This window comes from Periophthalmus magnuspinnatus, chromosome 1, assembly GCF_009829125.3.
Source record: "Periophthalmus magnuspinnatus isolate fPerMag1 chromosome 1, fPerMag1.2.pri, whole genome shotgun sequence".
NCBI lineage: Eukaryota > Metazoa > Chordata > Actinopteri > Gobiiformes > Gobiidae > Periophthalmus > Periophthalmus magnuspinnatus.
The window spans coordinates 32786158-32807837 of record NC_047126.1 but is presented as its reverse complement, the minus strand read 5'-3'; the positions used below and the strand labels follow the sequence as shown (position 1 = coordinate 32807837).

General features: G+C 41.6%; 1 protein-coding gene across 1 annotated transcript in view; it reads left to right on the top strand.

Moving 5' to 3' along the window:
- The first annotated feature begins 203 nt into the window (after window positions 1-203).
- cxxc4 (CXXC finger 4) overlaps window positions 204-21680 on the top strand; it is a 30533-nt gene continuing 9056 nt past the window's right edge. Inside the window, exons 1-2 of the mRNA XM_033968800.2 lie at window positions 204-546; window positions 2444-3390. Of these exons, the coding sequence (XP_033824691.1) occupies window positions 2566-3390 (825 nt within the window). The 5' untranslated portion in view covers window positions 204-546; window positions 2444-2565. The remainder of the gene's footprint in view (window positions 547-2443; window positions 3391-21680) is intronic.

Here is a 21680-nt window from a genome sequence, read left to right as displayed (position 1 = left end):
TAAGGACGTGCCGTGCGTAATTTTCCCGTAGACGTGTTTTTCTCTCCCCGTGGGTCGCCCTGGGCCCGCCTCCTCGGCTCCCACATCTCCTCCCGTGTGTTTCTATAGTAATTTCCAGCCAATGATCAGTAGGTGTCCGCATCCCTGCTTCCTCACCTCCGCGCCAATCAGCCACACACAGCGACAAGAGGCACGGGCTGCGTGGAGAGAGCGGAGCGGGCAAAACAGGCATCCAGGCACAGCTCACAGTCACGTACAGCCACACAATAACGACGCACACGAAACCCCGCGGATCGGACCCGTTCATGTCACGGCTGCTCTTTGGTGCTCCTCTAGTTCTTTTGTACTTTCAGACCTTTTCCAAACGAGTGGCGAAAGTCGGGAAAATGCTTCTTTTGTCTTGAGCGCCAACTAAACCTGTTTTTTTCTTCGTTGTTCTCCGGGTTGGCTTTATTTTTTCCTTACCTTTACAGTTCATAGTGATGTGTGGGTTCACGGTGCCGCGCTTTTAGCATCTCTGGAGCCCTTCTCAGTAGGAATCTCCCGGTAAGTAGTCGCCGCTTTGGCCGCACACTCTCCTGTCTCGTTTGTGCGTTTTCCGTGCATAGTTGTGGCTTTGAAGTCGTTTTAAATGTCGTTTGAACTCGTCCCTGGGTGTTTGTGCACTGTGAAGTCCTTCTTTTGTCAAGGTGAATGTGTTTTTCTGTGCACTATTGCGCGCTGTCCCCGCTCCGGCTCACGTGCGTATGACCTTTGATCTGAACGTCTACCACGGTGTAATTAATGGCATCGTGCTGCAGCCACGGCACAATGGCTTATCCTCTTTTTCTACTTTTCTTTCCTCAATCTATCCCTGCTCCGTGTCGTCCGTGTCTCTCGCCTGTGCAGCTCAAAGTATTGAACATTTCTGTCTCTCTAAACTTTGTTTACAGGCTGAAAAATCAATGTCCGTGACTTGATTGCCTTTGGGCTGCGCATTTCGCTCCAGGGGTGCATTGATTAAGTAATAATGACCCGAGGAGGGCTGATCATTAAGCTGAGGAGGTTTTGTTTACTGGTGGCTGCGGGTTGTTTGGGATGCCACATTGACATTGAACCACAGCTCCTACCGTGGATGCTGCTTAATATTGTTTTATTAATGTAGAATTTTAAGGTAGGTCATAGAGTTACATTGAAGTAACACTGTGTGATCCATTAAGCTATGCCATAGGTAGACTAGTAAACCTATTTATAAAAGCAGTTTGTTTTTGGGTATAGCTTGTTGCTTCCAGTGTAATTTGCAGGTAAGATTTGATATTGCTCATGTTGGTAAGATACACGTTTGCCCTGTTGTGTGTTAAAGTGCCTTGATCATATTTTAATAACAGGTCAAATTTAATTGGTTTTACACTAGATTATTCAGTGTTTGCAAGAACAACTTTCTCCTCAGTGGTCCAAACATTTTATTTTTTTTATGACAATACCTCAACCTTGGGCCTAAGTCACATTTTATTTTGTGGTTTAGATTATTCTGAAAGAACTTATACCCCTCCTACTCCACTTTTTCCTGTTGTCCATGTGCATACATTCATTTTTTTGAGACAGCCACCGAGTATCACTGTGGAAGTGATTTGAAATGCTTTAGTGTTCCAGCAATGGAGCAGCTTTGGCAATTAAGAGAGAAAGCCCAGAAAAGGTAATGGAAGTAGGGGGAGATGTGTCTAATGGGCTTTTATCTGTGGAAACCAAATCCAGACAGACTGGAGAGAGAGAGAGAGAGAGAGAGAGAGAGAGAGAGAGAGAGAGAGAGAGAGAGAGAGAGAGAGAGAGAGAGAGAGAGAGGGAGAGGGAGGCGAGGAAATGGACCCCCACCCTCCCCTCACGCACACACGCACATGCACAGACTAAACGCACATGCTCCAGGGGCAGCGGGATCTGTCCAGGGTCTGCTCCATGATGTTAATGTAAATCCTCCACTGGCTATCTCTGCTGTCATTGAGTAAATGGGAGGGAGGCTCTGAATGAACAGCAGGTGCACTTGAGAGGCTGGTCAGTGTAATATGCAGGCCTTCTCTTTGTTTACTCTGCCACCTTATGTGTGCAGCCATTACTACGAAAGACTTCTCTGGCACTTTTGCAAACTGTAAAATAAATTCATTATTTGAGGAATTTGAGTTGAAATATGATAATCTGGTAACATCTCAAACATCTTGAAATTGTAGTATTTTGAATTCTGGTCATTTTTTTCACTTTTATAAACACAGAATGATGGTTTGTCAGGTTTATCATGCTGTCAACAGATGAAGATCACTTCTGCCTATATGTTCATTACACAGCGAAAGAATAAAGAATAACATGTGCCAGTGATTTTTTCTAATGTTTCACCATAAATAGTAGAAATTAGGAGTTGGAAACTAAATATTTGTTTTCTTTTGTGTTTAACTTTTGTTTTTGTCTGTTCTAGCTCCTAGCATTGGAGGAGGTGAACCAGGATGGTATCAAAGGGTTTGTAACCAACTTCACCTTGGACAAAGGCTACAGTAACCTCACCTTCTTCTCTTAGACATTGCCCAGCCTTCCACAGCCATGTCTAACCTAAACAATGCCTTGTGCATTGAAAATGGACAGAATGCAGAGGTGTCTCTCCTACAAAAGGATAATCTTCAGGATGGTGGATTAAGCCAGCTTTTGGATTATAATGCCGAAATGGAAAGGTACAGGTCTTTTGCAAACTTTTATAAAACAAATGGAGCATTTCCACAGACTGCTAAGATTGCTCGCATCACAACGCCCATTTTTCCCAGTGCGAGAATTGGCATGTCCCCTTGGAACTGTGATAACGCCATGCTCTGGGGGAGGAAATCAGCGGCAATAAACCCTAATAGGACCAGCATGCACAGAAATGACTCCCAGAGGCCGGGAAAGCCTGGCGTGCCGCCAGAGACGCTGCAAATGGCAAATAATAATTTCCTCTCTACCTTATCCCCCGAACACTGCAGACCTTTAGCAGGAGAATGCATGAACAAGCTGAAATGCGGCGCTGCTGAAGCAGAGATAATGAATCTCCCAGAACGCGTTGGAACTTTTTCCGCTATTCCGGCTTTAGGGGGCATCTCATTACCTCCCGGGGTCATCGTCATGACAGCCCTTCACTCCCCCGCAGCCTCAGCAGCCGTTACAGACAGTGCGTTTCAAATTGCCAATCTGGCAGACTGCCCACAGAATAATTCCTCAGCATCCAGTGGAAACCCAGCGAAGAAGAAAAGGAAAAGGTGTGGGGTCTGTGCACCCTGCAGGCGGCTAATCAACTGTGGTGTCTGCAGCAGTTGTCGGAACCGCAAAACGGGCCACCAGATCTGCAAATTTAGGAAATGTGAGGAGCTGAAAAAGAAGCCGGGCTCATCGCTGGAGGTGAGAACTGGGGAACTGCTTCCCCTTCTTTTGTTATTATCCCCTTGCACTCCAAAGCATTAACCTTTTCATCCAGTCACGTTCTAAGCCCTTGAAAATTGTTTCCATGCCCACCCATGCCTGAACATCCCCCCGGCTTCTCAAATCTGCCTACCCGCCTAGCCTAATTGGCAGTAATTAGGGGTGTTTGTGCGGAGCGCAAGCTGAGCTTGGCTCAGACACCCCTAATTGCTGCCAGTCAGGCTGGGGCTGGAACGCATCCGAACAACCCCGAGCTTGGCTCAGCTCCAAGCAGGGCTGGGAAATGGTTTTCAGCAAAGAGCCATCCCTCTCTGCACCCGGTCATTTTAACCAATTATGGAAACCGTCTCTGGATGGGGAGAATCAATATCCCACAAAGCCTCAGCCTCTGACCACCACGAGATGGTGAGAGTGATGGCAGGGCTGCTGATGGCGTTGGTCTAAACAGCCTCAGGTTCACTAAGGGATGGGGCAGCTCTCTGATTTGTGAGGTGATCAGGCAGTGAGATGAAATCATCACACATTAATCACACATTACACCGGACCTCTGTCTATGTCAGTGTGTGCATAGACGGACAATAAACAAATCTTATCAGGAGAGAAATGCAATGTTTTCTACTGGTTTGGCCAGGCTCTGTGCTAGTCTCGCTCTCTGTGAGTTTTAAGGTGAGAATGTAGATAGATGTTTTTGGAATTTACAGTTGTAAAAAGTTTGGTTTTGCATGACTGGGTCAATAACATTGACCTAATGGATGGTTGTTTTTGTTGTTTTTGTTGAAACAAAACTTAAGGAAAAGTGACTTAGTCCAAACTATAGATGAATGTTTCTTGAAGGCTGTTTCGGTCAGTTTCGGTTAGGTCATTATGCAAACACATGATTGTTGATGTTTTGTAAGGGTCGTACGAAGATATGAAGTAAACACGTTACATCTTGCATTTGGTTCTTAAGACAATTATCCAGTGAGAAATCTTAATGAGCTAATTGCTTTGTGTTGTTAGATCATACAATTAAAACTAGTTTGTGTTTGTTTCCTCAGTATATGAGAATAAGATTCTGTATTCATAAAACTGCAAAAAAACTATGTGCAGCCACGTCCTCACTGATGTGTGTTAGTGTTGGGACGTGGATCATGTGTTGGTGTTCGGACGTGGATCATGTGTTAGTGTTGGGATGTGGATCATGTGTTAGTGTTGGGACGTGGATCATGTTATAATGTTGGGACGTGGATCATGTGTTAGTGTTGGGACGTGGATCATGTTATAGTGTTGAGACATTGATCATGTGTTAGTGTTGGGACATGGATCATGTGTTAGTGTTGGGACATGGATCATGTGTTAGTGTTGGGACGTGGCTCATGTTATAGTGTTGGGACGTGGATCATGTCATAGTGTTGGGACGTGGATCATGTTATAGTGTTGGGACGTGGATCATGTTATAGTGTTGGGACGTGGATCATGTGTTAACGTTGGGACGTGGATCATGTGTTAGTGTTGGGATGTGGATCATGTTATAGTGTTGAGACATTGATCATGTGTTAGTGTTGGGACATGGATCATGTTTTAGTGTTGGGACATGGATCATGTTATAGTGTTGGGACATGGATCAGGTTATAGTGTTGACGTGGATCATGTGTTAGTGTTGGGATGTGGATCATGTGTTAGTGTTGGGACGTGGCTCATGTTATAGTGTTGGGACGTGGATCATGTCATAGTGTTGGGACGTGGATCATGTTATAGTGTTGGGACGTGGCTCATGTTATAGTGTTGGGACGTGGCTCATGTCATAGTGTTGGGACGTGGATCATGTTATAGTGTTGGGACGTGGATCATGTTATAGTGTTGGGACGTGGATCATGTTATAGTGTTGGGATGTGGATCATGTTATAGTGTTGGGACGTGGCTCATGTTATAGTGTTGGGACGTGGATCATGTTATAGTGTTGGGACATGGCTCATGTGTTAGTGTTGGGACTTGGATCATGTTATAGTGTTGGGACATGGATCATGTGTTAGTGTTGAGACGTGGATCATGTTATAGTGTTGGGATGTGGATCACGTTATAGTGTTGGGACGTGGATCATGTGTTAGTCTTGGGACATGGATCATGTTATAGTGTTGGGACGTGGATCATGTGTTAGTGTTGGGACGTGGATCATGTGTTAGTGTTGGGACGTGGATCATGTGTTAACATTGGGACGTGGATCATGTGTTAGAGTTGGGACGTGGATCATGTGTTAGTGTTGGGACATGGATCATGTTATCGTGTTGGGACATGGATCATGTTATACTGTTCGGACTTGGATCATGCGTTAGTGTTGGAACGTGGATCATGTGTTAGTGTTGGGATGTGGATCATGTTATAGTGTTGGGACGTCGATCATGTTATAGTGTTGGGACGTCGATCATGTGTTAGTGTTGGAACGTGGATCATGTGTTAGTGTTGGGACGTGGCTCATGTGTTAGTGTTGGGACTTGGATCATGTTATAGTGTTGGGACATGGATCATGTGTTAGTGTTGAGACGTGGATCATGTTATAGTGTTGGGATGTGGATCACGTTATAGTGTTGGGACGTGGATCATGTGTTAGTCTTGGGACGTGGATCATGTTATAGTGTTGGGACGTGGATCATGTGTTAGTGTTGGGACGTGGATCATGTGTTAGTGTTGGGACGTGGATCATGTGTTAACGTTGGGACGTGGATCATGTGTTAGAGTTGGGACGTGGATCATGTGTTAGTGTTGGGACGTGGATCATGTTATACTGTTGGGACTTGGATCATGTGTTAGTGTTGGAACGTGGATCATGTGTTAGTGTTGGGATGTGGATCATGTTATAGTGTTGGGACGTCGATCATGTTATAGTGTTGGGACGTCGATCATGTGTTAGTGTTGGAATGTGGATCATGTGTTAGTGTTGGGACGTGGATCATGTGTTAGTGTTGGGACGTGGATCATGTTATAGTATTGGGACGTGGATCATGTTATAGTGTTGGGACTTGGATCATGTTATAGTGTTGGAACGTGGATCATGTGTTAGTGTTGGGACGTGGATCATGTGTTAGTGTTGGGACGTGGATCATGTGTTAGCGTTGGGACGTGGATCATGTGTTAGCGTTGGGACGTGGATCATGTTATAGTGTTGGGACGTGGATCATGTTATAGTGTTGGGACGTGGATCATGTGTTAGCGTTGGGACGTGGATCATGTTATAGTGTTGGGAGGTGGATCGTGTTATAGTGTTGGGACGTGGATCATGTGTTAGTGTTGGGACGTGGATCATGTTATAGTGTTGGGACGTGGATCATGTGTTAGTGTTGAGACGTGGATCATGTTATAGTGTTGGGACGTGGATCATGTGTTAATGTTGAGACGTGGATCATGTGTTAGTGTTGGGATGTGGATCATGTGTTAGTGTTGGGACGTGGATCATGTGTTAGTGTTGGGACATGAGGCAATTGGAAGCTTGTTTATTGTTGTGCATATACAGGTGTCCCAACTAAACAGGTGTCCAGGAAGCTTACATTTATAATGCCTGGGTAGACTCACTTTTAGAAAACATCCATTTGCTAAGACAGTTAAAATTACAAAGGGTGTGAAAACTCCCAAACGAATCCACACATGCTTTTAAAGGCTCTTTTGCTGGCTTCAGTAATTTATATTATGTCCTGCTCCACCTGAAGTAATTGTTATTTTTGACTCTGTATATATAATTACAGGTGCACCTTCTGCTGCGGAAATGGCTGTGGGTTTGGAGGCATCTGTAGGTGTGAACTTTCATGCAAACTAGTATATTATGTGCACACGGAGAGGCAGAGGTGGGAGATAAACAGACCATGTTGCAATTGATGTTTATTAAAATATATTGAAAATGCTGCAAAAAAGACCTTCATGGAAATAAAAAGAAAATAATTGTGCAATGTAATCCTCTAAATAATCATATAACACACACACATGAACCTGAACTGACCAACCATCAATGTCGAATGTTATAATTATAAAGAGAAGAAGAAATATATGTGATTTACTTTAATTCACTTTCTTTAATAGATCACCAGTCATCTACTATGTGATCAGATGAATGAAATCAAACTTTTTGAATGCGCCAGTTACAGTTAGCTGGTACATGCCTTCTAAAAACACATTGCATTTTGTTTTTTTGACAATAATTTGAAGAACTGCCATAATATGTGTGAATATTGGTTTTGGGATATGGCAACAACACCTCAAGATATTCATTTATGCCATTATTGACTACCTCTTTAAAAGGCTGTGCTTTTTAAACATTTTAAGGTGGTAAGGGTTTCTTATGTGTACATGAGACTGGCGGCTGGTGGACTTTAGAGGAATCTCATAATATATATATATTTTTTTATTTTCAGATTGATATTGAAATACTGATTGGTTGATTGGTTGATGTAGAACAAAATAATTACAGGTCCCATTCTGTTGCCTTAAAAAAAGGAAAGAAGTTTATGTTATCAGTGGTCAAAAATAATAATTACTAATGAACCCAGTGAGAATTTGCTAAATATGGTCTAAACTGGTGCTAAATCAGAACTAAACCAGGTCCCATGGGACAAAACTTGAAGCCAAGATGAAGCCAGGACTGATAGTGATTGGCTAGTGATACTGGTCTAATTCCAAATGGGCAAACCTTAAACTTCCAAAACAATTTGCCTCTGTCTGTCTCTGCCAGTGTCTTAGCAGAAGTCTGTGCCAGTGCCAGGCTGTGTTTGAACAGGGTAATCACAAGGGTACAGTGCGTTATTATGCATAAATACGTGCACATAAATTGGTCAGTTCACACCTTGTTATACCCCTTTCATTCATCTATATAAATGAAAGGTCGCTAAACAGTTTAGATAGTGAGCGCTGGTATTTATAGTGTGACAGTAGCACTGAGTCAAACAGGAGAAACTGCGATATACGAACACGTACCACAGACGTCTCCACATCGTGTAAAGGTAGAATCTCATGAAAGCTCCCATAAAACTAATTATCCAATCTATAATTTATAATAAAGTCTATCTCTGGCCTCCACTTGCAGCTCCACATAAACAGCAGCAAAAACAAGTGCTCCTATCAGACAGACAATCAGAGCTGGAGCTGCTTTAGCTGTCACTCAGAAGTTTAGATGAGATCTGCCAATCAGCAGCTCCTGTAAATGTCCGACCCGCCCCACACACTACTGCAAAGCTTTGACGTCTGGGCGGGACTTTTCATTCTTTTTTCACATGTATCTAATCAGTAACAAACTTAATTGAGAAATTAAACCTATTTTAGTAGACTTTTAAAACTGTTAACTGGACAACATTTAGGACAACAGTAAACATTTAACACTTCCCTTGACGTCAGTGAGAAATCACCACAGATGACATTTTAAGACAGTGAAATGAGTTTAGAAAGAACAATTACTGCCTTGGACACTATGCTATCTCTAATCATACTTCCAAACATATAAAGGCACAGTGAATTTTCATTGAATCTGGCTTGTTACGTTTTGCCTCAGAAACAAACGAAGATACTGGCAACCACTTAGATTTTGCTGTCACTGTGATCCACATGGGAATCACCCTGAACTAATTATATCTTAAGCAGCAGCGTAAAATGCAAATCAGAATTTTACTCACACTCCTGAAATCGGAGAGCCAATTTAATCTAATACCCCCTTTAATTTAGCACGCTAATGCAAAACCCCGGAGAATTGCCCTGTGTCACAGCATGGCGTGCAGTTCTGCTGCACATTGTGCTCTTTGCTGTGCTCAGAGTCAGCGATGGATTAGACTATTCATCTAAGGTAACATTTCCACAGCACTTATCTTTACATCGCCGCGGCTCCTACGGTTCAAAGGTCTTTCATTAACTTCCAATGGAATGATACCTGTTGCACATATCTGGGTTTGTCCTTTGGTATTGTGCTGTATTTAACATTTGTTGTTGATGGGTTGTTTTGTTAGTCTAGTTAGCATACTGGTGATCAGTATTTAGATTGCTTTGCTTGCTGATTTAGAGTGTGTTTACACTCCAGACCCGTGTAGATTGGTGGTCTAGTTGTTTTCAATAATGTTCAAAATCAAAGCGACCATCCATTTTTAAACCTACACAGTCTCTAAAATGTGTAATTCCACCTTTAAGATAAACAATATTGAAACTTTAGTACGTTTGTAATTGCCTTAGATCCATTTTATTTGAGTTTTATTTTTGGGTTATGCTCTAAACATAACAGAAGTGACACCTTTACTCTTGTCAACAGTGAAAACACACAATTATTGAATTAGTATCACTGCATTGAGTTTAAACAAAAAAAAGGCCACAGTAAAATCCAATTGAAAGCATTCACCCTTTCAATTAACAAATGTCAAAGGCCAGCGTCAAGTCAGGTGCAGAATGCAGCCTCCTCTGGTTTCTTGCACTTTTTGTGTTGTTGATATGCCTCGAATAGCAGAGTGAAAAGGTGCCAGGGCTGCCTGACAACCTTTGCTATTGTGATGAAAGACAAAGTCCAATTTTGCAGAAAGCAGGACCTTCAGGAAAAATAGTTGAGATTCTGCCCCTTAATGAGAGCGTGGAAACCAAATAAGCATCGGCAGCAGGCACTAATTTGTTTTAGGTGTGCTCAGAATAGATAAGGACAAATCTGTGGCCTTCCTCCCCTCCCCCAACCTTTGCTTCCCTGGAGATAACACCAAGTGCTCCCAGCCAATCTCTGTGGGCAAAGGGTAGAGCTAAATAAAACGGCAAGGCAAGGAAAAGCCTGAGGGACAGGCGCTCTTTAGATCTGCAGATCTCAAACTTACTGGATTTATTCAAGCTTTAAAATTGCAGATTAATGTGGCCGCAGAGGTCTAAAGAGGTGTGAAAGAGAGAGATGAGGCTGTATACCAACGTGCATCTAAGCCTAAAGGCCAACCCTAAGCGCCTGTCAAGACAATAGGATTTTGGCTCGTGAATTGTGCTGCAGTTTAATTACACATCTTCCTGGAAGCTAAGCTCGGGCTACTTAAGACCATTGGCCACCTTATTCATTGTCATGCTCTTTTTCCTCTAGATTACTTGCGCCATGATGTGGACTTTCTGTCAGCTTCCATTTGCACAAAGTAGCAGTCCTCCTCAGGCTTTTGCCTCGTTGTGAGAGCCACAGCCGCACCGCACTCTTAAAGAATTCATCGCTTTCACCACTGCCACCAATTAAGGGCAGCTCGTAATGGGAGGCGTCTGGACGTTGGCCTTACATTATGTGGTGTATCGCCCCTCTGCCCTGATCTGATTTAACATCTATGGTTCAGTGGTGAAAAAGAGTTCATTGTCTGTATTCGGGTTTGCGTAGAAGAACAGCGATGCTTCGGAGCTAGGGGTATAAACTCATGTGCAGGCTGGACAGCGTGAAAGAGCAGGTGTGGGAGGACGTTAATGTGTGGCACTTTAAATTTTAAACAGATGAAAATCAATTATTGATGCTCACTCTGGCTGAGAAGTTAAAAGGTATCTCGTCATTACCCAAAGCCGAATGAAAAAGTGCGAGCGAGAAGTCTTAGTGAAACCAGCAGGGGATGGCAATGAACGGCTAGCATCATAACAAGGTGCTTTTGATGCCCTGGCTTTAATGGAGCAGTAACAGCATTAAAATGTGTATGGCAGCTTTTGAAATAACATTTCTCAAACTGAAAAAAATACTTCAGAAAAACACATGCCCAAAAAGAGTTAACATCTTTCATATTTTTCTGACATAACTGTTTATTGATGGTTTTCAGATTCCAGTGTGTGATGATGTCATACTCTCAGACGAGGGGATTACATTGTACTCTTTGTTGAAATATCCAAAGGTAAATTCACAAATCTGCATTTTAAGTATGAACGTGCATTGTTTTCTGCATCCTGATTAATGCCTGTGTGAGAAAAGTGTATAAAGTGTGTGGTGAGGGTACAGCTGCAAAACATATAGAATAAATGTAAAAAATAAAGCTGACTACTACTATTATTGGCCATTATTGACTCAAAACCCAGCAGTATTGAGTAATGCATTTTCGTCAGTGCCACGTTTGTTTCCAAGTATAAACAAATATCAGCATTCTCAACCCAGTTCACTCAGTTCCTCCTGTATTAACACTGAATTCATTTGGTTTTCTTAGCATTCTTGGTACTATGTTTGATTCACAAGTTACACACAGAACTGCTTTTTAGTGAGTAACCATTTTAGGAGAAGGTGTTTTGTGTAAGAATTTTTAAAAGTGGTTTTAAGAGTCGTGGAGGTGAGCTGATGGACGCTCAAATCTGCTGACCTGATACTGGCCCGTTGTACTTGATATGAACCAGTCAGAAGCTGTGCTGGATGATTATTCTCAGTGAGGCCAGTCAGAGACAACCCTCATGCTCACTTCAATATTAATCTGTTTGAATGGTCACTAAATCGTAGTTCAGTCATTGATTTCTGACTTGTATCTTACTTGTATGTTCTTTTTTTTGGCTTTGGACCAAGTGAAAGCTTTCAAAGACCGGAGTTGAGCTAACCAGGCAAAGAAAAACCTTTGATTTTAAAGGTGTATCATGTAAATTTTCCACTTGTTGTCCATATGGAGATGCTATTGCTTAACCAAGAATGTTCCATAGCCTGGCATTAAACTTGTATATCTTGAAAAAAGAAAATAACATATTATCTTTCCAGTGTTTTGTGAGTTGATGAACCCGTAATTCCCCATTTCTCAGGCAAATATTGAACAACTGTTGCTGCAGAGATATGTAACCAATATACTGTACATTGTCAATGAGAACAATAGAAGAGCAGTAGAAAACAATACAGCATCTTCACAATATGCCAATTGTGTGTGTTTCTCGTGACAACAATACAACAAAGCAACATCCACACTCCACACATTTGACTACAGACTTTAAAGATGATATTTACAAACAAAAAAATCCTCTTCCCAGTTTCATGTTTACGGACTTGAATAAGGTTTTGTTTGTGTCGGGGTGGCGACTGAGTGTCTCGCCTGGTGTGACTTTTGAATAAGCACCTTTAGTTGTACTGTCTGTTCTAATAAAAACTTATTTTATTGTGTAACTATTAATAGCAGAGCCTGGTGAAAACATATTTGCAGCAACAATTGTTTAATCGTATCTACTCCTGTACTGTATTTTGATGCTTTATTATGAAAAATAGGAGAAAAAAATAGTGCATGATACTTTACATCCCTGCTGAAACACTTAAGTATATTTTCTGTCTGTTAACTATTGTATATGGCTTGTTTAAGTTACAGTAAACACTTTTGATTACAGGTTAAAAGTCACTAAATGGCAGCTTTTGTGCTATCTGTCTGAGAAAAGTGACGTGAAAGTGAATTTGTGAGTGACAACCGGAGCTGGCATAGAAATCGGTCAGCGTGGTTTAAGCGTCTCAGTTTCTGCAAGTCAAATCCTCACATGCCACCACCTCCTCCATTGTGGCTCCACTCTCACGTTATGAATATTTCATGGCGTGCATCTGACACCATGCCCAGAAAGATATTTCAAGGTTTTTTTCCTGATAGAAAGCCCGGGGTGAGAGTGTCACAAAGGCGTGAAGTCAGTCTGTGCCTCTGGGGGCTAAGGATAGGATTTATGATGCAGCGCTTGATGACATCAGGTGGATATTTTAATTTCTGCTGGAGTGTTTTTGTTCAGCGCTCATATACTATTAAGCCATTCACATTAGTGGTCAGTCCTGAAAACATCTGACACTAGTGAACGAGTTCATTTTAAAAGGTTTGCAGTGGTTCCTCATTTACCTTATTCTGAGCATCCTAGTTACTCACTGCAATGAGTTTAGAAGTGTTTTTCACAACTTTCAGAGACAACAGGAGTTTTGCAGTGTAAAGCCAACGACAACTAGCATGCCAACACACAATTTCTTTACCAGACGATAAAATGCTTTTTAATCTGTGAGACTACGGATGGAAATTAGCCGTATGGCTACAATCTGTTTACATTTGTGCTTTTGTCATGTATGTTCATTAACATGCACTGTCCCAATCAAATAAACAAATAAATAAATACATTTGATACAGACAGCACCCAGCAGATTTATTTTCACCTATTTTGAGCTGCTTATACAATATATCTGTATTGGGGCAAGACACATTTTGCTCAAATATATGGGGAGAGAATTGGGTTCAGGGCCTTTTCACAGCAAACAAGTATGTACAGGCACAGTTGTAAGAAGTGAGGACTATATCTATGAAAAACAGCAGGTAAATTAGTCACAATCCCTCTACAGACTACTTGAATACATTTTAATGTGAATATAAAAGCTTTGTCCTATTTCTCTTCAGTTCCTGTGAATTTTCCCTTAGTGCAGGTGCAATATGCTTAGTCTGTGAGAGTTGTGAGTGGGACTCTGATGAGAATGAAGCCTTTTAGGTTTAAAACAACGTGATTTCAGCATTGAAACTGTCAACCCCAATGAGACTCATGTGAGGCTCATTCTGTGCTCTGAACATCTCAACATAAACAACATAGCTATCAGGTCCAGTGTTTTTGTAAATAAGAATAAATCAATATAAATCAACAATAATAATTGTTACCAGTAAGAGCTATGTAATTTTCAGCGCAATTTCCCCTTTGTCAATCAAACGTTTTCTTTTTTTTACTCTGTCTGGTTTAATGTACTAAATGCATTTTTTAAGATAAAACCAATACCATTTTATTTTTACTTTACCAGTTGAGTTCTTGTAATGTTTTTATGTATGTAATTTATATTTTTATGGAGAGTATCATTAAATTGTCTATGTGCACATTGTTATTGTTTCACTCGTTACTTAGTTCATTTGTAGTAGGAAAAACTTAACCTATGTGGAATGAAAGCCCTTGTATTCCCCTATCCTAATCTAAATATGATGTTAGTTTACCTTAAACATACTAAGCTATGTCTATAGACCTTTTCCGTTTAAAGGCTTCAACACAGATGCTGAGAAATCTGTTCAAAACAAGAAGGCCTGCTCCTACTTTGCATTTCAATTTAACATTTCACAGAACTGGCAGCGCGTTTCCACGCTTAGCCCTCGCTTCGTTACACCCACATGGCTTCCAAGCAGCATGCTTACTGGCTGTTCAAAGACCGCTTGGCTGAGAAATTGGGGATTTCCACTGTGAATCCCTCAGGTATCTACAACCTCAAATGCTTGTCCTGCATACTCCCCTTCCCCCACCTTCCAGGCTATAATGTCTGCCCTTCTGCCTATAATAAATGCCCATCTGTATTGACCTACAGATGTGCCTCTTTGTTTTGTTTCTTTCATAATTCCGCTGTACCCAAATGCTTCGTTGCTGTGTACTGTTTCAGGAAGCTCACAGAGGGGAGATCTTTGCAGTAATGCTAGAATTTGCTGATTGAAATCGAAACTGGCACTACTGCCATACAAAGAGCCTGTAAGGTATTGTGACTCATGATTGTGACTTCATTCTACTATGTGAGCTGGCTCAGGCTCCATCTGTCTGGGTGTGGGCATAGATTTTCCATGAGGGCTGCATTTTTTTGAAAAGTGTTATTTTTGTGACATATTCTGAAGTTTTGTAATTACATTTATGTTATTCATATCAAGATTCAGTGGTGAATGCTTATTTTAAATCTATACAGGAGCATGAGAGAATAATGAAATATAAACAGATGAACTAACTCTAGAACACATGTTGATAATGGTATTAATATAGACAAATATATTGGTTGGACAATATATTGTTTCAGTCCTTTGTAGTGCTGTGACGCTCACTAGACCTTCTTGTTCACTATTATCTTCCCTGCTACAGAAATCCTTTTCTAAAGATAAAACACATAGATCCTTTTTGCTACAATGGTGCGATAAGTCAATGTTCTAGCTCTTCAGTTGTTTATTATCAATGTATTATTCATTCTTTATTTGTCAGGAAAGAACCTGCTCATTATCAATCAATATAACTTTATTTATCCTCAAGGGGCCATTTAAGCACATTGAGTAGGCCTGGTTAGAATAAAACAATAAAGGTGTAGGAGGCCTGATCAGGTAGGGTCAGCACATCCAGTGTGAGGGCAGTTTGAGGAAAGTAGCAGAGTTCAGGACAAAAATGTCCCTCTTCTGTGTCCAGAAGTCACATGTAAAATGTGTAGTATTTCAGAGTTCTATTATTTATTTATTTATTCATTCATTCATTCATTTATTTTAAAGTGTGTCAGCCAGTCACAAGAGCAGCCACCATGACCAGTGCAATCATAAAATGGCTCATGTTTTTCACTCATTATTGTAAATAAATTACTAAAGTGGACTCTTTGTGTTTAGAATTTCTGATAGCCCCTGACTTAAAACATGGTTTGTTTAATTATATATTTAAAACTTCCCTGATACATTGGATAATCCCTTCTCCAAACCTCCCTCTTTTTGCATGTTTCACACAGACTCCACCCACATAAGGGACATCACATCTCAGCAGGTTTTCTGGCCTCTAACGGAAAACATCTGCCATGACATCACTGCTCGAGTGTCTCCAGTGGTGATGTTTTTGGCACCTCAACTGCTTTGAGTTAAATCTGACTCATCGGTTACACCTTTGGTGGTTACACCTATGAACATGTCCTGACTGTCGCTGATAACATGTGATCTGTGTTTTATTAAACCATTCCTCTCTGTATTGCTGTCCACTTAACTGCCTCCTGACCATTTGGAAAGTGTATTTTCTAAAGCCACTAAGCCTTGGCCTGTCTCATTGTAAATCCCCTCTTATGGAGGGCTGCAAAAATATAGGTCCTCTAGGACCACTGTGCTGTAATTACATTCCTCCATTAGCATACGGAGGCTTGGAGTCACACTGCACTCAGCCTCCAGCAGCACTTGGCCATATGGTCCGTCTACACTTCTAGGGCCACATTTGGCAAGGCTCTCGCAGAAGGTCAAATATCAGGTCAGAGGACTGTGCCAGGATTGCATCTATGCTAATTGCTCTATCCCTGTCGGTGCTCCTTCATTCCTCTTGCTCGCCTCTCCTCCCCACGCTCCTACGCTCCTCTCCTCTCGAGTAAGTAATCTGCTTTGGGATGTTGCTGAGATGGAGATGGATTTGGTTTTGCTTCGCTGCCCCTCAGCCTAATCTTCCCCCTGTGACCACTCCTTTGCCCCTCGCAGGCATACAGCTTAACACACCATCATACTTCCTCCTCCACCGGTCCATAGGCGCTGTGTCAGCAAAAAACTCCCAAATTCCTCATTACTCACAAACATCCGCAATACACTTAGCTTGATTTGCTCCACTGGACGCCTGGCACAGAACTGCACCAGTAACAAACAAGGCAGTTTTTAATTTTCATTTCTTAGCCCCAACGTTTGTGGACTACTGTTGCTTTTTAAACACATCTACTTAATTAGTATTTATTTTGTATTCATAATTGTTTTTGTTTTTTTTGAGTGCCTTTTTATTACATAAATAAAAGTTGATCTTTGTTGACAAATATGAATTGGCAGTGGCAAAATATGACAGATTTTACAGCATAATTTGTTGTACACGTGATGTTCTTTCAAATTTGATGAAATAATTTGAAGAAAATGAAGAGGTTTTGTGACTCTCCTCCATGTTTGCTGAAATACGTGGATGATATATACGCAGTCGGGGCTGGGTGGGGGTCTGTTGTGTTTGCGTTCCGGTGCTGCAGGCCTGGGGCACTGGTGTGTGGATGACTAGATGAGTAGTCTGTCCGTGATAGCGGCCTTGGAGAGCGCCTTTTTATACGCATTGGGTGGCTAGAATATTGGCTACAAGCTTCAAGATGAGATTTCCACCCCCACCACCAGCGCTAGCATGGCTGGTGATGGATTGCTATACCTTCCAGGTTTGAGCCTGGCAACGCCCCAATATTCCTGCGGAATAAAGTGACAGGCAATATATAACCCATCAGTTAAGGCTGAGTGAACCGCTGGAACTTTCCCTCCCGCTTTCCAGAGCTCAAGCATCAACTGTGAGCATGTGGCAAGCTCATTTTATTTTCACTGATCAACTTTGGTATCCAATTTATGATATAAAAGTTAGTTAGGAAATGGCCATCTGTAGCATTACACAAACTGTCCAGGTTTCACAAAGCTGTAGTCGTAATTATAGATTTGTGAGATATTTGTATGTTTTTTTAGTCCACTTTTGCCACAAATATGAAGTAAACACGATCAAACCCACTAATGTTTTTTGCTAAGAATTTTTCTTTAAATTGACAGATATAAAAGATACAAAATTTTGATTCTGAAGTATGAAGTTTTAAAACATTGTGATGGTGAAACTCAAGTTTGTTTTCTGCATTCATGCAACTCACAGTGTTTGAAATACACAATTATAAAATATTATGCAGGCACCCATCAGCCAATTTGTAAAGGCAAGGGCTGACAGCGATACCACTTTATATATATTTTGTGAGCAGCCTGTCAGAGCTCGCATCACTTACCATTATGAAAAGTGGACTGGGTCATAGCCTCCGAGTTAATAAATAATGGGTGTTGTCAGGGTAATGTATGGGCCATGGGTTGTAATGAGCATTTGGAAACACATTGGTAACCTCAAGTTGCCTGGCTTACTCCTGGTTCCTCTGCTTTGTCATCAGACTGTGAAAAGATTCCTCGACAGAAAGAGAGAGAGAGAGAGCGCATTTGTAGTCAGCGGAGAAAAAAATCCTCTGGTAATTATAGTGAATTAAAAGTTTTATGATGTGGTTCTTTGGCTGTGCGCAGGAGTGAGGCCTCTGTTACAAGACTGGCTGGGAGCTCAGAGCCGGAGGTTAGCGCCAGACATGTCTCAAGAGAAACCGGGGCACATTTGCAATCACCCCGAGTTCAAAAGGGTAATTTATTCAGCGTCTGCGGTTAAAGTAGGGCTGCGCTGAATGCCATTGGGATTGAGCCTGGAAGGAGACGAGTAGAGATGCATTATTTTCATTTCTTGATTTTTTTTTCTTCTACTCCCTTCCTCATCATCCTCATTCATCGCTTCGTGTTGTTTCTGTGAGCCCGATGTGGCGGCTTTAAAACTCCTGCCTCCGAGCGTATTTCACTTTTACGCTCATCCACACTGACGTCCCGGCGCTGATTGAATTTTGAGGCTCTGCGGCATCTGCCATTATCGCCCTCATCGTGGTGAGTGGTTTATCTGCGTCCCCGCCTCCGTCTGACGCCAAGGCTGCAGAGGGACCAAGGTTTCAGGACTGTGCTTTTAGGTTTTTGTGGATGTGAGGAATTGAGGCTGTTGAATTAAGCCTGTTGTTCATCATTTTAGTTTTGGTAGCTGTAGGGCTGTGCAATTAATCGAATTTTGATTGAAATTCAGTCATGTCTAGTGGTGAAGGTCTACAGCCAATACTCAATACAAGAATGGGATTTGGCGCAGAGTTCAGACTTTAGACAAGAAAGGAGAAATTGGATTATTTTTGTGCCAAATGCCAATGGTTAAATATGTTGTATGTTGTAATGTGTTGTAATAGGTTTGTGAATAGATACTGAACGCCATTTTCTTTTATTTTTGAAAAGAATAAATCAAATTGAATTCAAAATAACAGGAAAAACGTGTGACTCTTTTGGCTTATCGCCCAGCCCTAAGTTACTGTATATAATTTAATGTTGGTAGCTGACAAAGATTTCGTGTCTTTGTTAAGTTTCTTCCCGTTTCCTGATGTGTTTTGTTTTCTTTCCATTTAAAGCTGCATTATGTAGCTTTAAATGGAATATAATTATGTATCTTTTTGGTGTGACTGCACCGCCTCCTTGTCTCCATGGAGATGTTATTGCTTTGCCTGAATGGTTGGCATCAAATAATGCTGTCTTTTTGGAGACAAGCAGATGACAACACCAGGCCCAGTAAAAGGTCAGGTCTCTGGAGAGGAGAGCCCAGTAGAAAAGAATGAAAGTGTCAAGATATAAATTTTTTTGCAACCAAAACACCTCAAAATGAATACAGTTGTCCCTCGCTACATCACGGTTCACCCTCGCTGTTTTGCGGATTTTTCTTGTGCAATTCCATTAATTCCATTTTGACAGTGTATGAACATGCATTGTGTTGTGTTCTGCGTCCTGATTGGCTAAGGGACTGTAGACCATTGTCAATTGATCTCCTCCGTGCCGTGTCTCTCTAAATGTTTGATCGACACTACAGTGGAGCGACACCAGGACAAAGAGACAAAGAAAAGTGTATAAAGTGTATGGTGAGGGGTTTTACTGCTGCAAAACATATAGAATAATGGTAAAAAAAATAAAGCTGATACTTCGCAGATTTCGCTTATTGCGGGTTATTTTTGGAATGTAACCCCTGCGATAAACCAGGGACCACTGTATATGCCAGATAAGTTCAAAGCCATACTGTGGTACATTCCTATTAAAGCATTAGCATCTATATGGGGCCAAGCAGGTGGTGAAATATTATGGTGACTGATTACAGGCACTTAAAGTATATCACCTGTTGGTCAAAATCTTCTATAAATTAAACAATTTCTCTGACCAAATTAGGTCATTAACATGGTTGTCAGCACCACACAGCAGAAAATAAATATATTTACATGAAAACTCTATAGTATTCTCTTGGTTTACAATCCAGCAGATGTATTTCTTCTTCTTTCTATCCTTGTATTAGCTGCTCATTTACTTTATTTACATCATCCTCAACCGCATACGTAGACAAATAACGTACATTTGACTAAACCGTCTTGACTTAAATTGCTTCCCTGCCTTTAACAAGCAGAATGGACACGGCCGGGGCATTAACTGCACCTGCTAGGTTGGTTTGGGATCACACGGCGCTCTGGCTGCCCACCGCCCTCACTCCAGCTCCAGTAAAAACCTATGGAGAAATTTCCCAGCACATGTCACGTTTACTGCGCCGTTATCACTAAAAGCCACGGGCAGACACTTAGAATACACCGCTTACCGCCGCCGCGCGCTGAGGTTAATTTGAGGTCTACACAAATCTCTCCTCGCCCCCGCCTTCTCAGTCAGTTCAATAGTCAGTCGTGTGCCGAGCCGAAGCGGGAAATTGTCTCTCCCTTGGCGTGTCATTGTAGCTGGGCCGTTATGTATGCGTTGCCGCGGAGCCTGTTGACGGGAGGTTGAGCGGCTGCCATGGTGTTTCGGTTTGAAAGTATGGTTCTGGCTGCTGCGTCCCCCGTGTAACGCAATCACACCAATACCTTCCTGCAGCCATTCTCTCCCCCTCACACAGCCTGTCTGTCTGTCGCTGGGTTCTGGTTTTATAGAAATTCTGCTAAAGCTGTGATCAGACTAGCTGAAAGTTGAGAGCAAAATGTACTAAAAAGACTAAAGGTTCATTTCCACAGAGCGGTTTAGTTAATATAGTAAAGTTTAGAGAAGTAATGGTACTTTACATCGACCTGGAGTTGCATTCTTAACTCAGTTACCTTTTCCAGAGACAGAATTGTGTTATTGATTTAATTATTGTTGTTTAGTATTCAGGTGCTGCATGACTGGACAAAACTTTTGCAACAGTGAAATCTAATTTTATGAAGATCTCTTTAACTAAATTCTTTGATGCCATGAACTGTGAGGACACATCAAATCACATAGAGCCCCCAGCCCCTGTAGAGAAACCATAGACTGTTTATATAAATGGACATAGTTAACCTGCTTCCCGCCATGTTGCAAATAGGAAGTGATCATGGGCACACTTCCAGCTCCATCGACTCTGGCTCCAATTCACTTTACATTGAAAAACTGTCGCCTCTCTCTTTGTAACTGCTTCCAGGTTCATCATTTTGGTCTAAAATGCTCACATTAACCCGCTCTACATGATCCTGGTGTTTTTATTTCTCTATCGTGTTGGTAAATCATGATATGAACATTAATAACAGACAAATTAGGCGCCTTCTTTCCCCGACGTCGCTTCCACTAGCGTTAGCAATGGGTTTGATTGACAGCGCCTGCTCCCAGCAGTATGTGCATAAAGTGGTGTTACCTTCAACAGCCTTACTCCAGATTGGCTCTTTGGTTGCTATGACACTCGCGGTTGGAATTCGGTCCTATAACTGCTAACCTCGATGAGCTTCATTTGACTGAAGCCGAACGCTGTGGGTGACATCAAACTCACTCCGTCCACTTTTTTTAAACAGGCTGTGAGAGAAATCTATATTTTATTTGAGCTGTACATATTTATTGAGGACACAGATAGGTGTAAATCCTACTACCCTTTAACTCTGCTACACAGTTATCTCTTTTTGTAAACTGATGGAGTGATTTGAAAGGACCATACTTGTGTAGGAGCAGACGACGCAGAGCAGTGCTAATTGAGCCTTC